Below are 21,536 nucleotides of genomic sequence, written 5' to 3'. Positions count from 1 at the left end.
AAGGGAGCACTTGGCCCTGAGCTTCATCAGGGTCTGGCTTTGAGTCAGAACTTCCTCTTTAAATCAGAATTTAAACTCACACAAGTGATACTGAAGTTGAACTCTTAGACTCCAGATGTGTTGCAATCCCATCTTGTTAATGCAATAAAACAAAATCTGGACTTGATATTTTGCATGTTTTTAAATAATCCAGTACTATAATCAGCTGTTGAGGCATGGCAGAGTATTTGAAGCCAAACATATTTCATCTAATTTCCATTTGGTTCTACAGTACGGCGATCTGCCTTTCACGTGGTCTGTCATTATGGAAGTCGAAAGGGTTTGTGGACTGAAAGCTTTATTTAGGTTTAATGAAAACCAAAATGAAAAGACGGCTGGTTCCTTTATTGGTCCCCAACTGTTAAAAATCTACTCAAGTTGCAAGGGATGTCAGTTTAACCAGAGTTAGCACCCTGAAGACAATTAGGGGGAAATCTGTTATTACAGTTGGATATGAAGGGATACTGTCTCTTTAAAGGCAAAAAACCCCCACAACCCAACACTGTTCTGTAAGATGCATTACATTTAGACTGCGGAATGGTGCATACCTTTGCTGCTGGAAGTGGGGGGAAACACTGTCCTATTCACTGTTTACTTGGAATTCTTTGATGGGTGAAATAAGAATAGCATAACATCATTCCTTTTTGTAACTTTCATAGAGAGTGCATTGCAACATCTGTTTGCAGACGTCTCATAACAAGATAGTGACATAAGACATTTCTATTTTTAAACGTGTCCCAGTTTATTTTTTTTATTTCAGAAAAAAAGCTCTGAATGTTGAATGTGTGTAAGTCACCGGGAATGTAGCAAGTTGATAAAATCCAAGCCAAGTCCATCCTCCTTGCAGGGAAACACAAAAAGCTGGAATTGCTTTTTATGGACATTTGTTTTGCAGCTTTCTACATCTTAAGGCAGAGAATAGCCAGGATAAGGTGCCAGCCCAAAGGTTAGCTGAACATATTTCTCAAAATAATTTTGGCAAGATGGTGTTTTGGAGGCATGATCTCTAAAGTCATGCATGGAGCGCAAGAATGATATAACAACCCAACAGAAAATATGCATGTAATTACTTTGCTTATTATTTTAGGGTGATAGCAGAACTTCATGAATGTATTTAATGACTAATGTGTGTGTGTGTGTGTGTGTGTGTGTGTATATATATATATATATATATATATATATATATATATATATGACTTGATATTTAAATGATTAGGCTTTAAGCTCCAAATACTTTGTTTTATCCCTTTATGGATGCTATTAATATGTTTTGTAATATATTTACAATTTATTAAAGAGGTCTAACCTCATTGTGACTTGAAATCGGTGTGAGTAGCACACACCCATACACACTTACCTGGGAGTGAGACCCATTAAGTATAGCAAGACTTATTTCTTCTGAGTAAATATGCATAGAGCTGCTCTGCACGAGTACTCAGGAGTAAGTCCCACTGGATTCAACTGGACTTTCTTCTGAATAAGGTTTTTGTAGGATTGCAGCCTAAAGCTAAAATATTATGCATACTTCTTGAAAGAAAGTTCAATTTAATTTAGCAGAGCTTCCCAGTAAACAAGCAGAGGAAGGGGCATGTGATTGGCATGGTATACATTTTAAAACAATTGTTTGATTCCTTCTACTTTTTACGAAAACTGGGAACCCCAACTCCACTTGCCATGTTGAGTTTTCAGACACACTCTGGTGAGCAAACATATTTTATCAACCAGCTCACAGAACCAGAGGCTGCCTTGCCTTCTGGTTTTCTGGTGTCTCTTTTGCCTAGTCAGCTAGGCTTAGGGATGCGATTGTGCCTTCTGAGCAAGGCTGACAAATGTGAGATTTCCTCACACCTGTCAGTTTTAATGCAAGGCACAACAAGGGCTCCTGGACTGATGCCATTTGACCAAATATTGGCAGAGAATGAGGATCAAATCTGCCCAAGAGCCTCCCAGCTCTTGTGGGGAAAAAATGGTGAACTCATCCAACATGGTGGCTTAATTTTTTGAAGCCAATTTCAGCCTCTGTTGCAGCATAAGATTTGGGAAATACTGCTTCAGACTTCGGTGTATGAGTAATTTGCACTGAACTTTCCTGGAAGTGTTCCAACATTATGTACCAGACAAAGGAATGTTTGTCATATATTATCTTGATGTGCAATATTGATTTACTGCCACATAAAATGTAAGTAGCTTAGCTGGTTAGGTACCTGGGACATGATTTTTATTTTTTGGTAAAGCAACTGTATGTGCAGTATGAAAGCCATTCGCAATCCTAATAATAATGCCATAATATGGTGGGTGATTGGAACTTCAATACCTGTTTTATTAAAGATGGCCACATGTTTAGTTCTCCAGTGCTTCTCCCCATTGCAAATGGAAGCAAATGTCCAACATTTGGCATTGTCATTCCAATATGCGCTGCTTAAAGATTAAAGGCCAGCTGCCCGCAATAAAGCACATTAAAAGGTTTTTGGGAAAGCACATTAAAAGGTTGTAAATGTGCACATCAAACCATTACAATGGCTTTATAGTAAAATACGTTTCATGAATGAAGCATGTGTTTTAGAAACTTACATATTATTTTTTATTTGGATTAAGAAAACTTAAATTAATAGTACAACTAGGATAGTTATGTGTCCCTTAATCAGAAAGGGCAGTTTAATCATTGCCTTAGGTTGCTTCCTCACCAAGCCTGTGCTCTAGAAATGTGATATTTTATGCACTAACTTTTCATAGAAAATTCAGGAAATGTCACTGCCAACCTATCGAGTTCCATGCTTTCAGTGTCATCCGTACTAGATACATGGATATACTTTTGACAAGAAAATGCATTTGCAGTGCCTGTCTAGAGAAGCTTTTAAGGGCTACTCTTCATTTAATTGAAAGCTTCTTCCTTGCCTACAAATTATGAACCAACACTGGATCATGAGGCTATGTACTGGTATATATGGTGAAAGAGGGACCCAACATGTGTCCAGATACATCTAGTTAAGTTTTAATAGCAGGAAAAGTTCAAGCATGACATTCCAAAATATGCATAAAACATACACAATGCATGCATCTGTAGGATATATTTTAAAAATTCCTTTTAATAAATAACTATCACCTTATTATGGTATGAATGTATGGACTCATGCTGTAACTCTATACACACTTAGCTTGCAAGCCTATACATATCTGATAATGATAATAATTTTATTATTCATACCCCGCCCATCTGGCTGCGTTGCCCCAGCCACATCTGGGCATAAATCCCAATGCACTCAATGCAGCTTAGTTGTAGACCTGCATAGGCCTATTATTTTGCTATATCCCTTTTTACTGGTTCTCTTCATAGTGTCATTGGAAGTTGTAGCGGACATGCAATACATTCCCTCAGCAATCCACATGTTATATTTTGCATTTTAAATTAAATTGCTTAAAACTGAGGCTAACCATTTCCTCCCCCTTGTTTGTGTGTATTTTAATGGAAGCATATTGGGCAGCAGGGGAGAGTTGGAGCAGAAAAGTGGTGAACAGGGAAGGATTAAGTACTGCTTCTTTCCATCACTTCTTTGCTCCAACTCTCTCCTTTACTCCTCACTGGCCCTAAACTATGGTTTAGCAAGGGTGAGGAAATCCAACTGCTTCCATCATCACCCTGCACTGCTGCTCCCCAAGTACCTGGAGCTATGCATTATGCACATTATGTGCAAACTTGGGCTCATGGCACATCCCCCAAACAAACCACAACCTGTAGGCAAAGGACAAGCTCGTGGATTGTTGGGAGTGACACAAACCACAAGCCCAGGTTCAAACCATGCCTTAGCTCAGGGTAGCATGGCAGCAACAGGCCCAGAGGAGGAGCAAACCAGCCATGGTATTTGCTCAGTAAGTCTCACTAAACCATGGTTTGGTGTAGCATTTCCTGTGAATAAGACCACTGCATCAAATGCATTATAATCAAATAATGTTTGTGCACCTCAGTTCGACAAGAAGAGTGACAAGTCTGCTTACGTGTATTCACAGCTGTATGTCAGCCTGGATGTAAACATGGGGAATGTGTTGGACCAAACAAGTGCAAGTGTCATCCAGGATACACTGGGAAAACATGCAATCAAGGTAAGATTTATGTTATTTTAAGGAATGTGGTATTGCTTCAAGGTATTGAAAAGAGCAATTGAAACTTGAACTAAATGTTCTGCAGCTAGTTCAAGTTTCAACTGCCCTTGGGTCAGCTGCCATACTGCTGAATTTAGCAGGGCCAAGGCTGGTTCATATATTTGCAGCGCTATTGGTGATGCCCGAGAAGAACTGGTGGAAAAATATCTATGGCGGTCATTTCCTGCCAGATGCAGTGTATGAATTGGAGTTTCTAGGTCTCCCTGAATGAAAAGCACAGCACCTACTTGAATTGAATTAGAGCTTCCACCCTTCTCAAAGACACCCACTTGGGAATTGCTGTTACTGCATCCCAGCACAATCCATTTTATGAAAGTATTTAAAAAAGTTAAGCAAATAGTGCTTTTGTTGTTAGAGGTACAAGATTGGTTCCTTTCCGAGATCAGCTGTAAAGCCTAAAACTTAAAATGCTGGTTTGATTTAGGTAACAAGGACCTTGCTTTTATGAAAGCAAGTCCCCATGCTAATTTGAAGTATAATAATAATAATAATAATAATAATAATAATAATAATAATAATAAATAATTCCAGTTTCACTTTGTAATAGCAAACTACCCACAATGACCCCAGTCATATTATAATGAAAAAGAACAGTGTTGTTTAAAATGGCCAGTATTGTCAACATATTGCACTATTTTTATTCACTTCTCCCCAAAGAATTATTTTATATAGTGCTGAGCGCTGCCAGGTACTTAAGGAAGTCACGGCCACTCTCTCCAGCTAGCCTTGATAAAGCTTTCCTAAGCTCATTACAGAAAAGCAAACGAGTGTTTTAGAAAACCTGACAATCTGAGTAAGGTGGTGCTGTACAGAACTGTGTTCCCTGAGAGCTACTAATCCTCCGATGGCATAATGATTTCTAAATGCTTTTTAAAACTCATTTGTTTGGATATATTAATCCTTCCTTGACGGATTCATGGGGAATCTAAGCCCACCCTCCCTGTGACCTCATTTCCTCTGCTTCCTTCTTTTTCTCCATCTTACAGACACTTCGCTATATAAATTGTTTTACTTTTGGGAGAAATGTTGTTATGTATTGCTTTTATTCTAGAACTTCAGCTCTCAGAAGTGCCCGCCACAAAGATACTGTAGGTCCGCAGCAATTTAAAATATCAAAAACTGAGGCGCTGTTGTGAAACAAGCTCAACAGAGAGAAGAAAGCTCATGCTGATTTTAGATTATATACAGCATCCTGTTGACAAATCTGCTACTTAATCATAGGACTCCAATTCATTTCAATGAGGAGCTTTCCAGTGAGGTTTTAGAATCAGCTGATGTATGGAGTGAATAGAATAGAATCAGCTGATGTATGGGGTGAGGACTATGCTTGTACTGATACTATTTGCATTTGTTAAAAACCTGCATGTTGAACACAAAGACACATTTACCTCCATGCCCAGTGGTTTTGATATGCTCTTCCTCTCACTGATTTCAACAGGAAACAATTAGAGCTTTGCAATAGGGCCCAGCACCCTAACTGACCAGATTAAGCTGTTCACTCCTCTAGCCCTGGCTGCAAAGAGTTGCCTATATTTTAAACAAACTGTACTTATGAGGCAGATCTGCAGATCACACATCAAGCAGCCGGATGGGTGTAATTACTGTTGCTTTCTTTGGCATCCATTGCCTGGCTCTATTATAGGTCAATGTCATTTTGTAATATGAATGGCCTTTCCTGAATTGGAAACGTCTCCCCAAATTATTATCGCACCATCATCAAATAAAAGTTCTCCTGCTGGAAATGAGATCGGATGGAGTTGTCCAGCTCCAACCGGATGGTGTTGTCTGTGGCAATTTATTTTCAGTGTATTTATGATTGTCATAATCCCAAAAGGCTACAATTCCTGTGCATTCCCTTTATAACAGAGTTCTATATATGTGCAAGTGTTTGTGTGTTAAAGACACTTAAGGGTCTTCTCATTAACAAGTGGAAGGCAATTCCTTTTCGTAAGGCAGGACTTTTAACATTTATTTCCATTTCTTGCACACTAAACACAGAACTTTGAAATGAAATAATGATGTTTTTGTGATCAATTGCTTGCATTAATTAATTGATTGATTGATTGATTGCATACATGACTACCAAATTCTTCTCCTTTCCCCAACTTAGCTGAGCTGAAGACATTAAAATTTCCCACATCTCGCAGCTGATGCTCTGAGCAACTGGGCTGTGGATCCTGTGGTGGATCTGTCAAGTCCTAAGGCTAGAGGGTGTGCATTACAACTGCTGCCTTAGGCTATAATCCTAGACACCTTTACCTGAAGTGAGGCCAGATGCGTAGATGTTCTCATAGGATCATACAGTAAATTGAGTGAGTAGCCAAAGTCCATTTAGAAAACAGAAAATCTACCATGTACTTTCTCAGTGACTTTCACATTTGCTTTTGGCAATACCACATTTGTATGGTAGCCATGTCTCCTACTTTGCAGAGGACAGTCCTCTATTTGACTGGCCCATGTCTGGCTTAAAGATGGCCAGAAGAAGGGAGAGTGGGGGCCTTGAAGTTGTCCACCAGCCATTCACACCTGGAGAATAGACTAAGCAGGCACACAGGTTACCTGGTAACTGACTTCCCCACTATGAGACGTATTGGATTTCTACTTGATTTATAGTAATACTGTGGGAGATAGCTCAGTTGGTTAGAGCATGGTGCTGATAATACTAAGGTTGCAGGTTCAATCCCCACATGGGACTGAAGCTGCATATTTCTGCTTTGCAGGGGGTTGAGACTAGATGATCCTTCCAATTCTACAGTTCTATTGCATTCTATTTATAGTGTCGTTCCTTTTTTATACTGGTGATGATGACACATTTCCTCTTTTTATGACATTTAAGTGGTCACTTACATTTCATTTGAAATACCGGTAATAATCTGAAATAGTCACAGTTCAAAGAATCAGCAGGACCTTGACAAATCTTACAGTAGAATTAGAAGGCAAACCTGTGGATCCATTTGTGCGCTGGCTAAGATAACAGACATGCGGAGTTTACTGGCCTGTGGTCACTAATTCTTCCCTGAAACAGCTTTCCCAGAGGGCAGGCCACTCAGCCACTAGCTAGTGTCATCTCTGCTTTTGGAATTGACATAGGGGAAATGAGTTTAAACTGTTGGGGAGGGATAGAATACTAGGTGGACAGAATCTGTATGCAAAGAAAGGGTAAAATAGCCATGAATACCTGCTGATTCTCCCCTGAAAGTAAGCACTTCCACCTCTGGGTTAGGAGGGAAGCATAAGTTACATGCAAAAGATTTTTCATGTGCAATCTGTAGTTTGCTTGGTGTTCAGTGTGAAGGTCTATAATGGGAAACGCCTAAAATTCTCCTGATCCAGAGCTCCATGCCTGCACATACAGGTATTTGATGGTATTTGCCATGTTGTTTTACTGGGTCTTGGTCTTTTGACTTCTGCTATGCCTTCTCCTCAACATGTGAAGCTGACCACCCATATGCCACCTCACACGACTGGCCCAGTGAACCACATTTTTTCAGCCCTCCAGATCATCATGCAACACATTTCCCGTGGAGGGGTGAGGACAATCCTTTACTTCAGGTGGTGCGTTCCTTCCACCTGCACGGCTTTAAACCCCCACCATGAAACCTCTTGCAAGTGTGCTGAAAGGACAATGAACTCATTTTGGCTGCCATGTGAAAGCCCAGCCTGCAATATAATTGGCATGCAAAGCGACTTTGCTTTGACACTTCCTTGAGGCTGCAATTCTCTCTCCTGGAAAGGCTTGACCTTAGACAATTCTCTTCATTTGCTCTCATAGTTCCCTTGCTACTCAGATCTTTTACGACACATGCTGCTTTTTCTAAGCTCTTTTTCAAACCAAGAAAACAGTCTGTTGCCATAGTTGTTATTTACATTTATTCATCACTTTTCACAAGGTCTCAAAGCAACTTACAAATCCATAAAATACCAAAGCACTAAAAACCAAATACAAGAAAACCCAAATCCTGCATTGGTTAAGGAAACAGTCTGATAGAAATAGACCGAAGAATTTTATTTAATAATCATTAATATTGGGGTAGTTCTGACACAGATATTAATGTCTGGGTTAGCATGTTTAATGCATGTAAAACATATAACATGTACTGTGGGAATGGCAGTGACACATGACCAATACAGGCAGCCTTGCAACTTATAGCATTACATGCCATCCTGACATAGGCATTAATATCTGAGAAAGAGTGGCCATAGCTCAGTGGCAGAGCACATGTTCTGCATCCAGAATGACCCATGTTCAGTTACTGAATCTCCAGTTAGGAGCATTAAGTAGACATTAAGCTGCTGCCATATCTGAAGTCAAATCATTGATCCATCTTACTATTGCCTACACTGACTGGGAATGGCTCCTGAGGGTTTCAAACAGGAGTATTTCTGTTTGAGGTCTCTTCCTGAGCTACTCCCAGGCAGAGAAGACAGCACTGGGATGGATGGTTAAATAACTTGACCTGGTATTAGAACAACAGTCAAGAAGGCATTTTCTGCACGCGCAGTAGAGGGAAGCAAGGAGCAGATGGGGCTCATCAACCTGGGAAGATAGCCCTTCTAGGAGAAGGAAAACTCTGATCCTAAATCTCCACTGCCTTGTGGGATATCTTCAGGAGAGGAAAAGGGGAAGGAGTAAACTCTGCACAAATCTGGATTGGAGTTCCCAAGACGGATGGCATCTTGTACGCCTCCTTCTGGCAACTCCTGCAGCCAAGCTGGTGCCAAACGTATTGCTTTGCTTTGCTTTTAGACCAAATCAGAGAGGCCAAGGCGGGATGGGGCTTGTTGCCTGGGCAGCCAAGGACCTTTAAACACATTGCCCAGGCTTGCGCCCCCAGGGAGGTCATTTCAGTACTGCTAAAACAATGGTTTGACTTCACCCCCAGAGGCCCATTCCACTGTCCTTCGAGACAGCGCCAACAACAACCAATTCTTAAAAGTTGCAGCAAGCCACACAGATCCTTGCTCCCTATTGTTTGTGATGCTTGCTGGCACAGTGCGGTTTGAAGCTGATGATCAAAATCTGAACGCTCTTGAGCAGTGCTGTATTTTTGCTAGGGCTCCTTGGTGGTGGTTGCAAAAGGAGGGCTGCTGGGTGCAGGTGCTTTTGTTGTTGGGAAAATTGTGCTCACACCAGTCCAGGATCACCTGTTGCTGACAAATTGTGACCATTGTCATTCCCCCTGCAATTCACACTATATCACCTCCTCCTCTGTGTCAAAGCCATTTGTTGGATGGTACTTGAGATGTGACACAAGGTGTGACATGAATCTCTCCCTATGCTTTTTTTAAACAGCCCCAGGCTGTGTCCTCCATACACTTGTCACTTCCATATACTAGGAATCTGCAGAGTTAATTGTGTGAAAAGAGGACACTGCTAGTTTTGTGTGGTGGGCCTTGGGCAAGAAGCTTCCTTTAGGGGACTCACCTCTCTGAGGGGGCTCTCTTCCTCCTCATTGTCATTGCTGCCAATTGGTCTTCTTCCCCAGGGTCCATCCGACCTTTGCATCACCCTTGTCACTGCTTCCATGCTTAGAGACAGCAGGTGAACAGGTAGACACAGCAAAGAAAAAGAGCGGCACCTCCAGGGCTTAGAGATGAGCATCCAGAAGGTTGTGATTCTTTGCAGGTATCTGTTGATGCCAACCCCCAATGCTGACCCCAGATGCATGTCTAAAAGCAGCTTCAGACCAATAATGAAATGTAGGGATGCAATTATATCCTCAAGATCAACTAATAATTCATTATTACATACAGCACACCACATTACTGTAGGAGGAGTCTCACTTATCTCTTTGTAGCTCTCATGCAAATTTAGCAGCGCACAAGTAGTTGTCTTTCTGGAGTAATTCATATGTTCACATTAACTGTCTTTCTTCTTGCAATGTGATGTTCAAGCTTAGCAGCCTGTGCTTATATCTGAGACTGCTTTTCCAAAGTGCTGCAGCATCCAACCTGCTCTAAAAGCTTTTCAGTATGCAGCTTTGATGGTGACACTATTCTTGCATTGTTGTTGTTGTTGTTGTTGTTGTTGTTGTTGTTGGTTCCCTACCCCCAACCCACAAGTGTGAATAGCATCATTGTTGAATTGTTCAACTTGGAATAATGAAGGGAAATCTCAGTGAGGAGTATAAGTGGGTTCATTAAAAAAACAAACACCTCTTAACCCCCATTAGAAGTTTTGCGAAGAGCAAAGAAGCAAGGAGGGTTGCGATAGATGTTGTGAAAAGATTCTGCAAAGTCTTTGAAACTTTTCATCTTAGAAGATTCAGGCTGCTGGGTTATACTTCTTCCCCTCTTTTGCCCAGAGAGAAATTGTGCTAAGTGAAATGTTTGGAGAGCCTGTGAAATAAAAAATAGACAAAAGATAAAGTTTCCTGACCTTTTCAGCAAACGCAGCATGTGCGTGCCAATTTATTAAGAGTCTTGCATTTCTCTGACTCCAAGCTAAATGTTAATGTTAGCCTGAACCTGCTCAGTAATAAACAGTCCTCCCCTAAACATCACAATATAAAACCATATGTAAAATGAGTTGTGAAGTGTAGTGGCTAAGAGAATGAGTTGTTTAAAAACCCAGGAAATTCCTGGCTAAACACTATTCTCCTCTATGAAAATGGATGGCCTTTTCTCTCTTTGTTGCTCTCTTTCTTTTAGCCTCACACACACACACACTATTTGGCAGTTAGGGATAATCATAGTGATCTAATTTACAGGGATGTTGAAAGGATTATTTGTTGACCTAGACAAAGCTAATATGTATATATTTCTCCAATGCAACATTTGTGAAATGATTTCACACAGCAGGGAACCAGCAGACAACATGGTGCCCTATAGATGTGCTTGGACTTCCATCAGATCCAGCCAACATGACCATTGGTCAGGGTTGATAAAAGCTGAGAGTGTCACAGGGCACATGTCCCTCTTTCAAGTGTCTAGTTCCCTGATTCAGTCATGCTATATTATCCTTGCAGGGGCATGGTTGGAGAAAATAGTCGTTGCTCTCACTGCCCCACAGATGGAAACCATTTCCCTCTCGAGAAAGGAAGCTGTGCCATGGTTGAAGAAGTGCAGAATATCTTTTAAAACAGGGAAGGGAGAAATGTTGGTTAGAAGTTAAAAAAGATTTAGAAATTTGGTCAAGACTGAAGTTATCCTTGTTAGGCCGAATTGCAGCTATAAAAATGAACGTTTTGCCAAAGATGTTGTTTTTGTTTCAGGCCTTGCAGATTGTGGACAGAGTGGAATGTTTTGGAAAGTGGCAGAAGGATATCTCTAAATTTGTCTGGCAGGGCAAAAAGCCCCGAATAAAGTTTAAAATACTAACTGATGCAAAGGAGAGAGGGGGATTTGCCCTGCCGGACTTAAGGTTATATTACGAAGCTGCAGCCTTCTGCTGGATGAAAGATTGGATTTTGTTGGAAAACACTGATGTCCTGGATCTGGAAGGCTTTAATAACTCGTTAGGTTGGCATGCGTATTTGTGGTATGACAAGGCAAAAACATATGGAATGTTTAAAAACCATATTGTCAGAAAAGCAATATTTATGGTCTGGAAAAAATACAAAGACTTATTAGAAAGCAAAACTCCGAGGTGGGTATCACCAATTGAGGCCAAAGCTCGGAAAAAACCCAATATGGAGGCCTACTGGCCGAAATATTGGGAAATAATAGAAAATATTGGAGGTAAATGGAGGCTGCAGAGCTTCGAAAAATTACAAAGTATGGTGCAAGGTTGGCTACATTATGCCCAAATTAATGAGGTTTTTAAGCTAGACAAAAAAATAGGATTCCAGGTGGAAAAATCGAAACTTGAGACAGAGCTGTTAGAACCAAAGACCAAGTTATTATCGAGAATGTACAACTTGCTGCTTAAATGGAACACTCAGGATGAGACAGTTAAATCAGCTATGATAAAATGGGCTCAGGACATTGGATATAACATCATGTCAGAAGACTGGGAGAGGTTATGGACCACCGGTATGAAGTTTACTGCATGTAATGCTTTGAAAGAAAACATTATGAAAATGGTATACAGGTGGTACATGACCCCGGTCAAGCTGGCTAAGATATACCATTTGTCCGATAACAAGTGTTGGAAGTGTAAGGAAGCTGAGGGGACATTCTTACACCTTTGGTGGACCTGCCCAAGATTGAAGGCCTACTGGGAAATGATCTACAATGAGTTAAAAAAGGTGTTTAAATACACCTTCCCTAAGAAACCAGAGGCCTTCCTTCTGGGCATTGTCGGCCAGAAGGTGTTAAAGAAGGACAGAACCTTTTTTATGTATGCTACAACAGCAGCAAGAATTCTTATTGCTAAGCATTGGAAGACTCAAGATTTGCCCACACTGGAGGACTGGCAGACGCAATTGATGAACTACATGGAATTAGCCGAGATGACTGCAAGGATCCGAGACCTGGGAGAAGAAGCGATGGAGGAGGATTGGAAAAAATTTAAGGACTATTTGCAAAAGTATTATAAATTATATGAATCTTAAGATGTCGCATGATTCGGAATGTCAGCCCCAGCAATATAAGCAGATTATTTATGAAAGTTGAATTATCTATGGAAGAATCAAAGTTTAAATGGGTAAAAAAGAAACATTGTAAGATTTTTAAAACAATTGGAATATAAGAGATTTAAACTTGAATAGTAATTGAAAATACAAAAAACACACGAAACAAGGTTATAACTTGCTGATAACTTTATTGTCAAGAATGCATTATGGGGAGACGCGGGGAAGTTCGATAGAAATTTGAAATAAGTTGATGAAATGGTCTGGTTTTATTGTTCTTGTTTCTTCTTTTTTCTTTTCTTTTTTTATCTGCCTTTTCGTGTTCTTTTTTTTTGTTTACTTTTTGTTATTGTTATATCTGTAATGTGGAAAAAGACGCAATAAAAATTATTATAAAAAAAAAATAAAACAGGGAAGGGAAACCTGATGTTTTTGGACTCCATCTCCCATCAGGCTGAGCCAGTATGGCCTCTGGTTAGAGTCTATGGTAGCTGATGTCCATCAACATTTGTGGCCACCCCACGCAACTATGCTCCAGGTGATGTATTTTTCAGACGTCCATTGCATTGATTCAGCATAACTGATATTCATAAGGCACATGGAAACAGTGGCATTTCCTAGCTAGTTCAAATGGAAGAGAAAACCACTGAGAGAAATATCACAGAGCAAAACCTGCTACGCAGACATATTGAACGTGCTTCTGAAATGGTAAGAAATGTGCGAAAAGAACAACAAACTAGCCACAACAACCGTAAAAAGGGTTTTGATGACTTTTCTCTCACTTGCCTGTGTACTATGTGTTCTAAACAAGGCAGAGGGAAAGCTGTTACAAATATAACTTGAAAGTGTAAACCATTTCCCAGAAGAAGCTAAGGCTGCGGAAGGGAAGGAATCACACAATGTTTGTTTAGATTTAATGGAATTATAATGGAGACCCTTAATTAAGCCCCTTGTATTGCTTTTGGCCAGTGAATGGAACACCAGTGGTGGGAAAACAAATGTGACCTTATGCATCTTCCTAAAGTTTCTAGAATGCTTTGCAAGAAGTGAATCTCAAAACATTAAACAAAACTCTAGCACTATAATAGATGCTCGCACTGTCTTGCTGATGAAGCAATCGAGTAAAGCCAGCAAAAATATTTTGTGCATATTTAATTAAAATTCAGCAACTTATAGATGCTTACTGGAACAAAGTATGAATACACTTCCCAGCAGAAACACTTAAAGTATGTGCACATTATTCTTAGACTATGCCACTAATAGCTAGCCAATATCATTACACTTGAGTACCAAAATATATTATGCCAGATGGTGTCAGATTCAAAGCTCAGTAGAATGATCCAAACAATACAACAGGTGGATTGGGATTTAGTTTTACTAAGCCACTGCATTATTTGGGAGAGAAAAAGATATGAACCTGCTCTATCTTCTGGGTTTAGATTATGTTCTTCACTTAATATCTGCTTTCTAACCTATAGAGTTTAGCTGAACTTGATTTTAAAGGAAATGGAGCAATTGAGTCATACGTGCCTATCTATAGCCAAATCTATCCTAGGACTGATAGAATGTCAGGCCTAAAAATATTCTGGCAAAAATTATGTTGCCCCTCTCCCTTCAGTCTGTTGGAGTGGGGTGGTGGAAGAGGGAGATAAAAAAGATGGAAGGTGTGGCAGAAAAGGAGAGGAAGAAAAGGGATGGTAGCTAGAGAGAGAGAGAGAGAGAGAAGGAAGGAAGGGGATGGCAGAAAAGAAGAGCAAATGGCAGAAAGAGAAAAGGGATGACTCCACACACTTTTGATTCTGGCCCCATCCCATGCTGACTTTGATTCACTGGCAGGTGGCCCCTGACAGATTAGCCCTGTGGAAATGTGGCCCTTGACAGACAAAAGGTTGCCTGTCCCTGTTCTGAGGGATGCTGAACCATACACTCCATACTTACAACTCCTCCTCTCTGCAGCCAGCCAGCTTTAATAAAGATTATGATTTACACCAGCCCAGACCTTAGGAATCGTTTATACTGATGCAGGTTAAATGTGGTGCCAACAAAAGCCTTGACTACGGCTACATAGGCAGGGATAATTGATGTGGGATGGAAGTGGAGAGTGTGCAATGCCTCTGTTGTTATGGGATTAGAAGTACTGCAAACAGACTGTCCTTCTGACTATATGTAGGTATGGGAATATATTGGAAGAGGCATTTTAGGATCAAGGCTGGTCTGGTTTTGAGAACCTTATCACTACCATCTCCTGCAATTCTAAAGATGCCAATATGCAATGGCTGCTCTGTTTTTGATTCCTCCCCTCTGTGCCCTTTTTAGATCTCAATGAGTGTGGTCTGAAACCAAGACCATGCAAACACCGGTGCATGAATACCTATGGCAGCTACAAGTGTTATTGTCTGAATGGATACATGCTTATGCCAGATGGATCATGTTCTAGTAAGTCAAGACCCTTCTGCTTAGGGGTTTTTTTATTATTGATTAAAGAAAACCTTGCCATGAGTAAAGGATGAACGGTCTGCTAAAGTGGAAAAGCAAACAATAAAAATGGAATAATTCATCCTATTATTTTTATTTTTGCAAGATAAATGGGATGGACAGAGCAGTTTCTTTGCAACCCATGTTTATCGATAAATCTGTTCTGTCCTGTTTCAAAAAATAATCACATGAAAAATATAAATTAGTATTTGAATGTGTGTGTGTGTGTGTGTGTGTGTCTATAAAAATATGGGGTTGTATCCAATGTCAGTCATAAGCAGAGTAGACCAACAGTAATTAAATGACATATCTAACTTAGGTCCTTTAATTTCAATGACCCTACTCACAGTAGAACTTAGTTATATACAGCCCATGTACTTTGTCATGAGCTGTATGTAACGAAGTTCTACTGTACTTTGTCAATGCATGCATTTCAAAATATTTTTTATCTTAAAATCTACATTCTTGATGCATTTTGGTTTGGGTTTTTTGAGCCAAGAACTGAAAGGCAATATTTGGAGTAGTAGGAAGGACAATTACTGTAGCTTCCAATTCACACATTTGCCTGGGTGGGGTGGATAAGGTCAGTTAATTTTGGAGTACGCAGAAATTGAATTTCTTCGAGACATACAAGCACAGCTTCTCTTTTACTCACAATCAGCTCATTTGGGAATGTTGTTCTCAGCAAGAGCTGCAACATACCTGGCTGTGTGTTACTGTACAATGTAAACGCAACTCACTAAAACTGTCAGGTGCCTGCTGGCTTGTGTGTTTGGAAACCGTAGTACAAAACTCCCCAGTGGCCAGGTTCTTCCTTCCTCTTACAAAAGCGAATATTTTGAATACTTCACCATGCCAAGAATGGGAGAGGGAATGACGGAACCTTCCCTACAGCCAAGAGATTAGATTTTAGAAGGAGGGTTTCAGATAAAAGCATACCAGTTTCTCCTAAGAATGGAAATTGCTTTTTATTAGTCAGTTCACTGAAAGATCCATTCTGCAAAAACCCAGCGGCCAACCTCTTGAGTAACTTCAAGGTACAGAAAGTCATAGGGTGGTTACAGATATTGCCATTCTGTCGCATGTTTTTCCCATATCAGTACCTGGGACTGTTTGACAGAAGAATACGGACAATTAAAATCACCACAGGATAGGATGGTCATTTGAATAATGGACTCCCTCTATACTGGAGCTTTGCTGTACAACAGCCTTCTCCAACTGGGTACTCTGCAGTTGTTTTAGACTACAACTCCCATCAGTGCCTTCTAGCATGGCCAGAAGTCAAGAATGATGGCAGTCTTAGTCCAGCAACACCTGGAGGTTTACCAGATTGAGGCTGGTTCCTTCACTAAGTAGGTAAGATCAAACACAACATGTTTTGTTCTCCAATTGCATTTCATGTGCAATTTTATATTGAAATGCCTTGATAAAATGGAACATTGGAAGCTGCATGGCAGACCACTGGTCTATCTAACTCCATACTGTCTACACTGACTGGCAGAAGCTCTCCAGGGTTCCAGGCAGGCAATCTCTCACCTTCTTACCTGGAGATACCAGGGATTAAACTTGGGACCTTCTGCAAGCAAGACAAATGCTCTACCACTGAGCTATGCCTCCCTTCCCCAATCTCACAAAGCCTCTGAAATGTTGTTGTTGATAACAAATAATTTCATTTGTATGATGTTCCCACAGACGCTCTCTCATGTTCCATGGCAAACTGTCAGTACGGCTGTGATGTCGTGAAAGGGGAGGTGCGGTGCCGTTGTCCTTCCCCAGGCTTGCAACTAGCTCCTGATGGTAGAACTTGTGTAGGTAAGTCAAAAGTTGTAAGCGTGTTATTTCTCCCTTTCATGCGCACTGGGAAATTCTGGGCAGCAGTGGTTGTTGTTGCCCATTGGCACTGGTGGGTGGGAGGCAAGACACCTAGCTTTACCCGGAGCTACATCAGATGGTTGTTTGGCTGAAATACACACACACACACACACACACACACATGGTTGACCACACTGCTTTGTGGTTGACCATCACCAGGAATGATGCCTTGATGCCTTCCACATGCGCTACATCAGGAAGATTTGGGGGATACCATAGCAGGACAGAGCCTCAAACAAAAATGTGCTCTCCCAAGCTCACATTCCCAGCATCTTCATACTCCTGTCTCAGTGACATCTACATTGGCTTGGTCACGTCCACAGAACAGAAGCTGGCAGGATCCCCAAGGATGTGCTCCATGTGGAGCTGGCTTCAGGCACCAGGTCCCTTGGCAGACCAACTCTGCATTTCAAAGATGTCAGCAAATGTGACAGGATAGCTGACAACACATGGGGGAATCCCTTGCAGATGACCACAGTGCCTGGAGACAATCAGTCAGGTCATGTATCCACAGCAGTGACCAGAGGAGGAATGATCACTGGAAGGAGTGCAGAGGGGGGGAAATGCCATTGTACATGCCGTCATCTGCCCCAGCTGCAACAAAACATGTCTCTCCTGTATTGGTCTCTACAGCCACAGCAGGCATTGTAACTCTCCAATGGTTTGACTTCACCCCTGAATGTGCACTCTTTTATTATCTCCTGAGACAGACGGATGCCAGCCGCAAAATGCACACACACCCTAATAGCACATGCTTAAACCTGCCCATTTTTACCTGAGACAGTTTCTGTATTTTGTTGCCTATCCTTTCTGTGTGTGTACTGGAAAGTTACTCACAGTGTGATCAAGGAAGCTTACTCCTAAATGAAGCCTTCACCAACTTATTTTTTCCTGATAGACTAACAAGAGCAGAGCTAATTAAAACGCTGTCAATCCTGCTGCCGCTTTGTCATCTACAAAGACGACTTAGGTTATAGGTTGCAGGGGAGAAGCACAGCAGCTGACACTTTGATCAGGCTGGATACAGCTAAACTAAGGGTGGGTACCATGCGTCTCTAGATGTTGCTGGATTACAGATCCTATAAACCCTCAATCTTTGCCATGCTGGCTCTGGGGCTGATGGAAGCTGGAGTCCAGCAATATCTGGAGGGCCATGTTCCTGCACCAAACTATACCTGGGTGTTTTGTGTGAGCCCAGTGACTTTTAATTAAAATTAAAGGCAATATCTAATAGTGAATGAACTGCTGCACATCAGCACTGGGGGGAAAGGGAAAGGCCAAAGTCTCAGAGTGGAGTTTTGAAAATACTGCCTGACACATTTTGAGAATGATCTTCTCAGGAGCAAAGGGTCACTGTATTTCTTACCCTGGTACGTCGGCAGAAACAATTCACTCAGGAAATATTTTTGTGAAAGAACATTTTCATGACTGAAGGAATGTTCCCCGAGTGAGTATATTCAACTAGTTCAGCAGAGTAATATATATGAAGACCTTTTGCCCCAGGATTGATCGTTCTTGAAATGTGTCGGACAACTTTCAGACTATAACAAACCACCTATTTTAAGCATGAGTCTGAGGCTTTGCATCTTTCCCTTACTGCCCCCCAACAAAAACTGTTGCTAATGCCCCTCAAGTTTCTCCTACAACCAGTACTTTACCAAAAACCACATGGGTAACTGCATACTATGCTAAAATCTATTCAGGTTTGGGAAACAAAACTGAACTGTGTTACTCCTTTATCCAGTTTTACAGACGCTTTAAAGCTCTGTGTCTAAGCTTGGGGGGGGGGGTTGGTTCTGGCGTTTTCCTGGGCAGACCTGCGTCTTACTGCTGAATTGGAGCAAACAACAATCTGCAAAATATCTGGTTTTCTTTTGCTCCGATTCAGCAGTATAATGTGGATTTCCCCAGGGAAAGCTCTGGGACAATAAAACTCCAGCACTCAGACACGGAGCTTTAAAGTCCAGTCCTGTGTCTAGAAATGTGGCACAAAAGGAAGTCTTGTGTGTGACCTGAGTTTGGGAGGGAGGAGCCTTGGAGAAATGGGTGGGGAGAGACAGAAAAGCTGCGCATGGATATGCCTTAAAAACAAAATTGTATTTTCTGTGAGGCAGTTTAAAACACAAAGCTAGAGCAAAAGGTAATTTCCAAAAAGTATTTTTGACCTTCTGGTTTTGTCACATGAACATACTTTTGGATGTACTATGATTAATCCTTTTGGTGAAATTAATGGATTTCTACTTGTAGATGTGGATGAATGTGCCACTGGCAGAGTTACCTGTCCTCGATTCAGGAAGTGCGTCAATACCTTTGGAAGCTATATTTGCAAGTGCCATAAAGGATTTGATTTGATGTACATTGGAGGCAAATACCAGTGCTACGGTAATGAAATGAGCTGATCACAAAAGCATTCCTAGAAGAAAACTGCAAAATATGTTACTCCAAATCTACCTACTTATTACAGGAGTCATAGGCAGTCTTCCCTTCTGTGATGTGCACAACAGCCCATCATGAGACCCACCCCCCAAAAAACACAGTAGCCCTGCATCTTCAGTGCAGCTCCACTATCACTGAGCCTCTGGGCTTGCCGATCAGAAAGTTGGCGGTTCGAATCCCCGCAACGGGGTGAGCTCCCATTGTTCAGTCCCAGCTCCTGCCAACCTAGCAGTTCAAAAGCACGTCAAAAGTACAAGTAGATAAATAGGTACCGCTCCGGCGGGAAGGTAAACGGCGTTTCCGTGCACTGCTCTGGTTTCGCCAGAAGCGGCTTAGTCATGACCTGGAAAAACTGCGGACAAACGCCGGCTCCCTCGGCCAGTAAAGCGAGATGAGCGCTGCAACCCCAGAGTCGTTCGTGACTGGACCTAACTGTCAGGGGTCCTTTATCTTTACATTTATTGAGATATGCAGGTCTATATCTCCCATAATGTGTAGTTCCAGCCTTAGAATACAGAAACTTTCCCTCACATTGGGCTTGGATTGTTGCTGCAAAGTCCACAAACTCCTCTCTGGTGGCTAAAGCAGTTCAGACAGCACATCAACAAATCTGCATAGTCCCCGTTTTTCTGTAATTGCACAGAAGTTGTCTTCAATTCCTTAAGAGTTACTTCAGTGCTAAAGTATTGCGATCACACTGTAACTGGCATTACAGCTGATACCTCATCTTGATGGTCATGAGTTTTCTCGTTCCCAATCAGCCTGCTTAAAACGGAGACAGATTCCAATGTGATTTGCGTGTGGTGGAATACTAATTTAAGATTTACTGAGATTTAGGGGATAAGAGGCTGTGGAAGGGAAAGATTTTTTATAGCCGCTGCACAAGCTCTTCACAATGAACTAATTTGCAAAGTCCTGAAATAGCTAACATAGGCCTTATCCATTAAAATAATCTATGACCTGTCAGCAGGATTTTGTTCTTGCGAAGGCCCAGGCATACAACAAACTTTTTGGTAACACAGTGACCTCCCCAACAATTCCTGTGCAAATAAAGGTCCACATTCGGATTTATTGCAGGCTCAGGTGCAGAGAACTCTTTGGCGACAAAAATCCTGAACATTGATATTGCTGATCACCACTGAGCAATCCGTTACTGAGGTTTTTCGAAAAGATTTTTGACAAACTGGAAGCTAACACATGCATTAGGCTCCACTCCCACCTGAGGAGAGAATACGATATGTGCCATTGAGCAAACATCGGCCCTATGGTAGCAGTTATTAGTTATCTAGCTGGCCTCACTGCTTCTGCTGTTGAAACTGATGATACCACATACTCCTCCATGCTTCAGCACCCAAATAGGGGCCCAGTGCCTCATAACTTGGACTAGACCAGGGGTCAGCAAACTTTTTCAGCAGGGGGCTGGTCCACTGTCCCTCAGACCTTGTGGGGGGTTGGACTATATTTTGAAAAAAAAAATGAACGAATTCCTATGCCCCACAAATAACCCAGAGGTGTATTTTAAATAAAAGCACACATTCTATTCATGTAAAAACACAAGACTGACCGAACAAATAAAAGGACACATTCTACTCATGTAAAAACACACTGATTCCTGGAGCGTCTGCGGGCCGGATTTAGAAGGCGATTTAGCCGGATCTGGCCCCTGGGCCTTAGTTTGCCTACCCATGGTCTCTAGACAACAAACAGGAGTGTTGCACAGCTGCTTCAGCTACCCCACACCACAGTTCCTTCAGGGAAACTGTGAGAACATGCAAGCAGTAAAGCAAAAGTGCTGTATCTCAGGGTTCGAGCATCTGCTTTGCATGTGAAAAGTCCCAGATTCAATTCCTAGCATCTCTAGGTGAGGCTGGGAGATGCCCATTCCTGGAAAGCCCAGAGAGCTGCTGCCACTTAATGTGGCCTGCCCAGAGATCTTTGGATAAAGGGCAGTAGATAAATTAAATATAGTGATGATGAAAGTACTGAGCTAGATGGATCAATGCTCTGACTCAGTAGAAGACATAAAACTTTCCTAAAACTTTC

The 21,536-nt window shown here is 41.4% G+C and overlaps 1 protein-coding gene across 5 annotated transcripts in view; it reads left to right on the top strand.

Annotated features, from left to right (window-relative positions):
* The window catches only part of NPNT (nephronectin), a 60,700-nt gene that overhangs the window by 19,942 nt on the left and 19,222 nt on the right, over window positions 1–21,536 (top strand). For 2 of the 5 annotated variants that reach the window (XM_081209355.1, XM_081209359.1), the window contains exons 3-8: window positions 935–985; window positions 4,045–4,137; window positions 7,634–7,726; window positions 15,027–15,146; window positions 16,878–16,997; window positions 19,305–19,439. In XM_081209355.1, the coding sequence (XP_081065481.1) occupies window positions 935–985; window positions 4,045–4,137; window positions 7,634–7,726; window positions 15,027–15,146; window positions 16,878–16,997; window positions 19,305–19,439 (612 nt within the window). The remainder of the gene's footprint in view (window positions 1–934; window positions 986–4,044; window positions 4,138–7,633; window positions 7,727–15,026; window positions 15,147–16,877; window positions 16,998–19,304; window positions 19,440–21,536) is intronic. The other 3 variants (XM_081209356.1, XM_081209357.1, XM_081209358.1) reach the window with 3 other exon arrangements.

The sequence above is a fragment of the Podarcis bocagei genome (genome assembly GCF_964188305.1).
Source record: "Podarcis bocagei genome assembly, chromosome: 9".
Classification (NCBI taxonomy): Eukaryota; Metazoa; Chordata; class Lepidosauria; order Squamata; family Lacertidae; genus Podarcis; species Podarcis bocagei.
The sequence above is the reverse complement of the archived record's forward strand: the minus strand, read 5'-3'. Positions and strand labels throughout refer to the sequence as shown.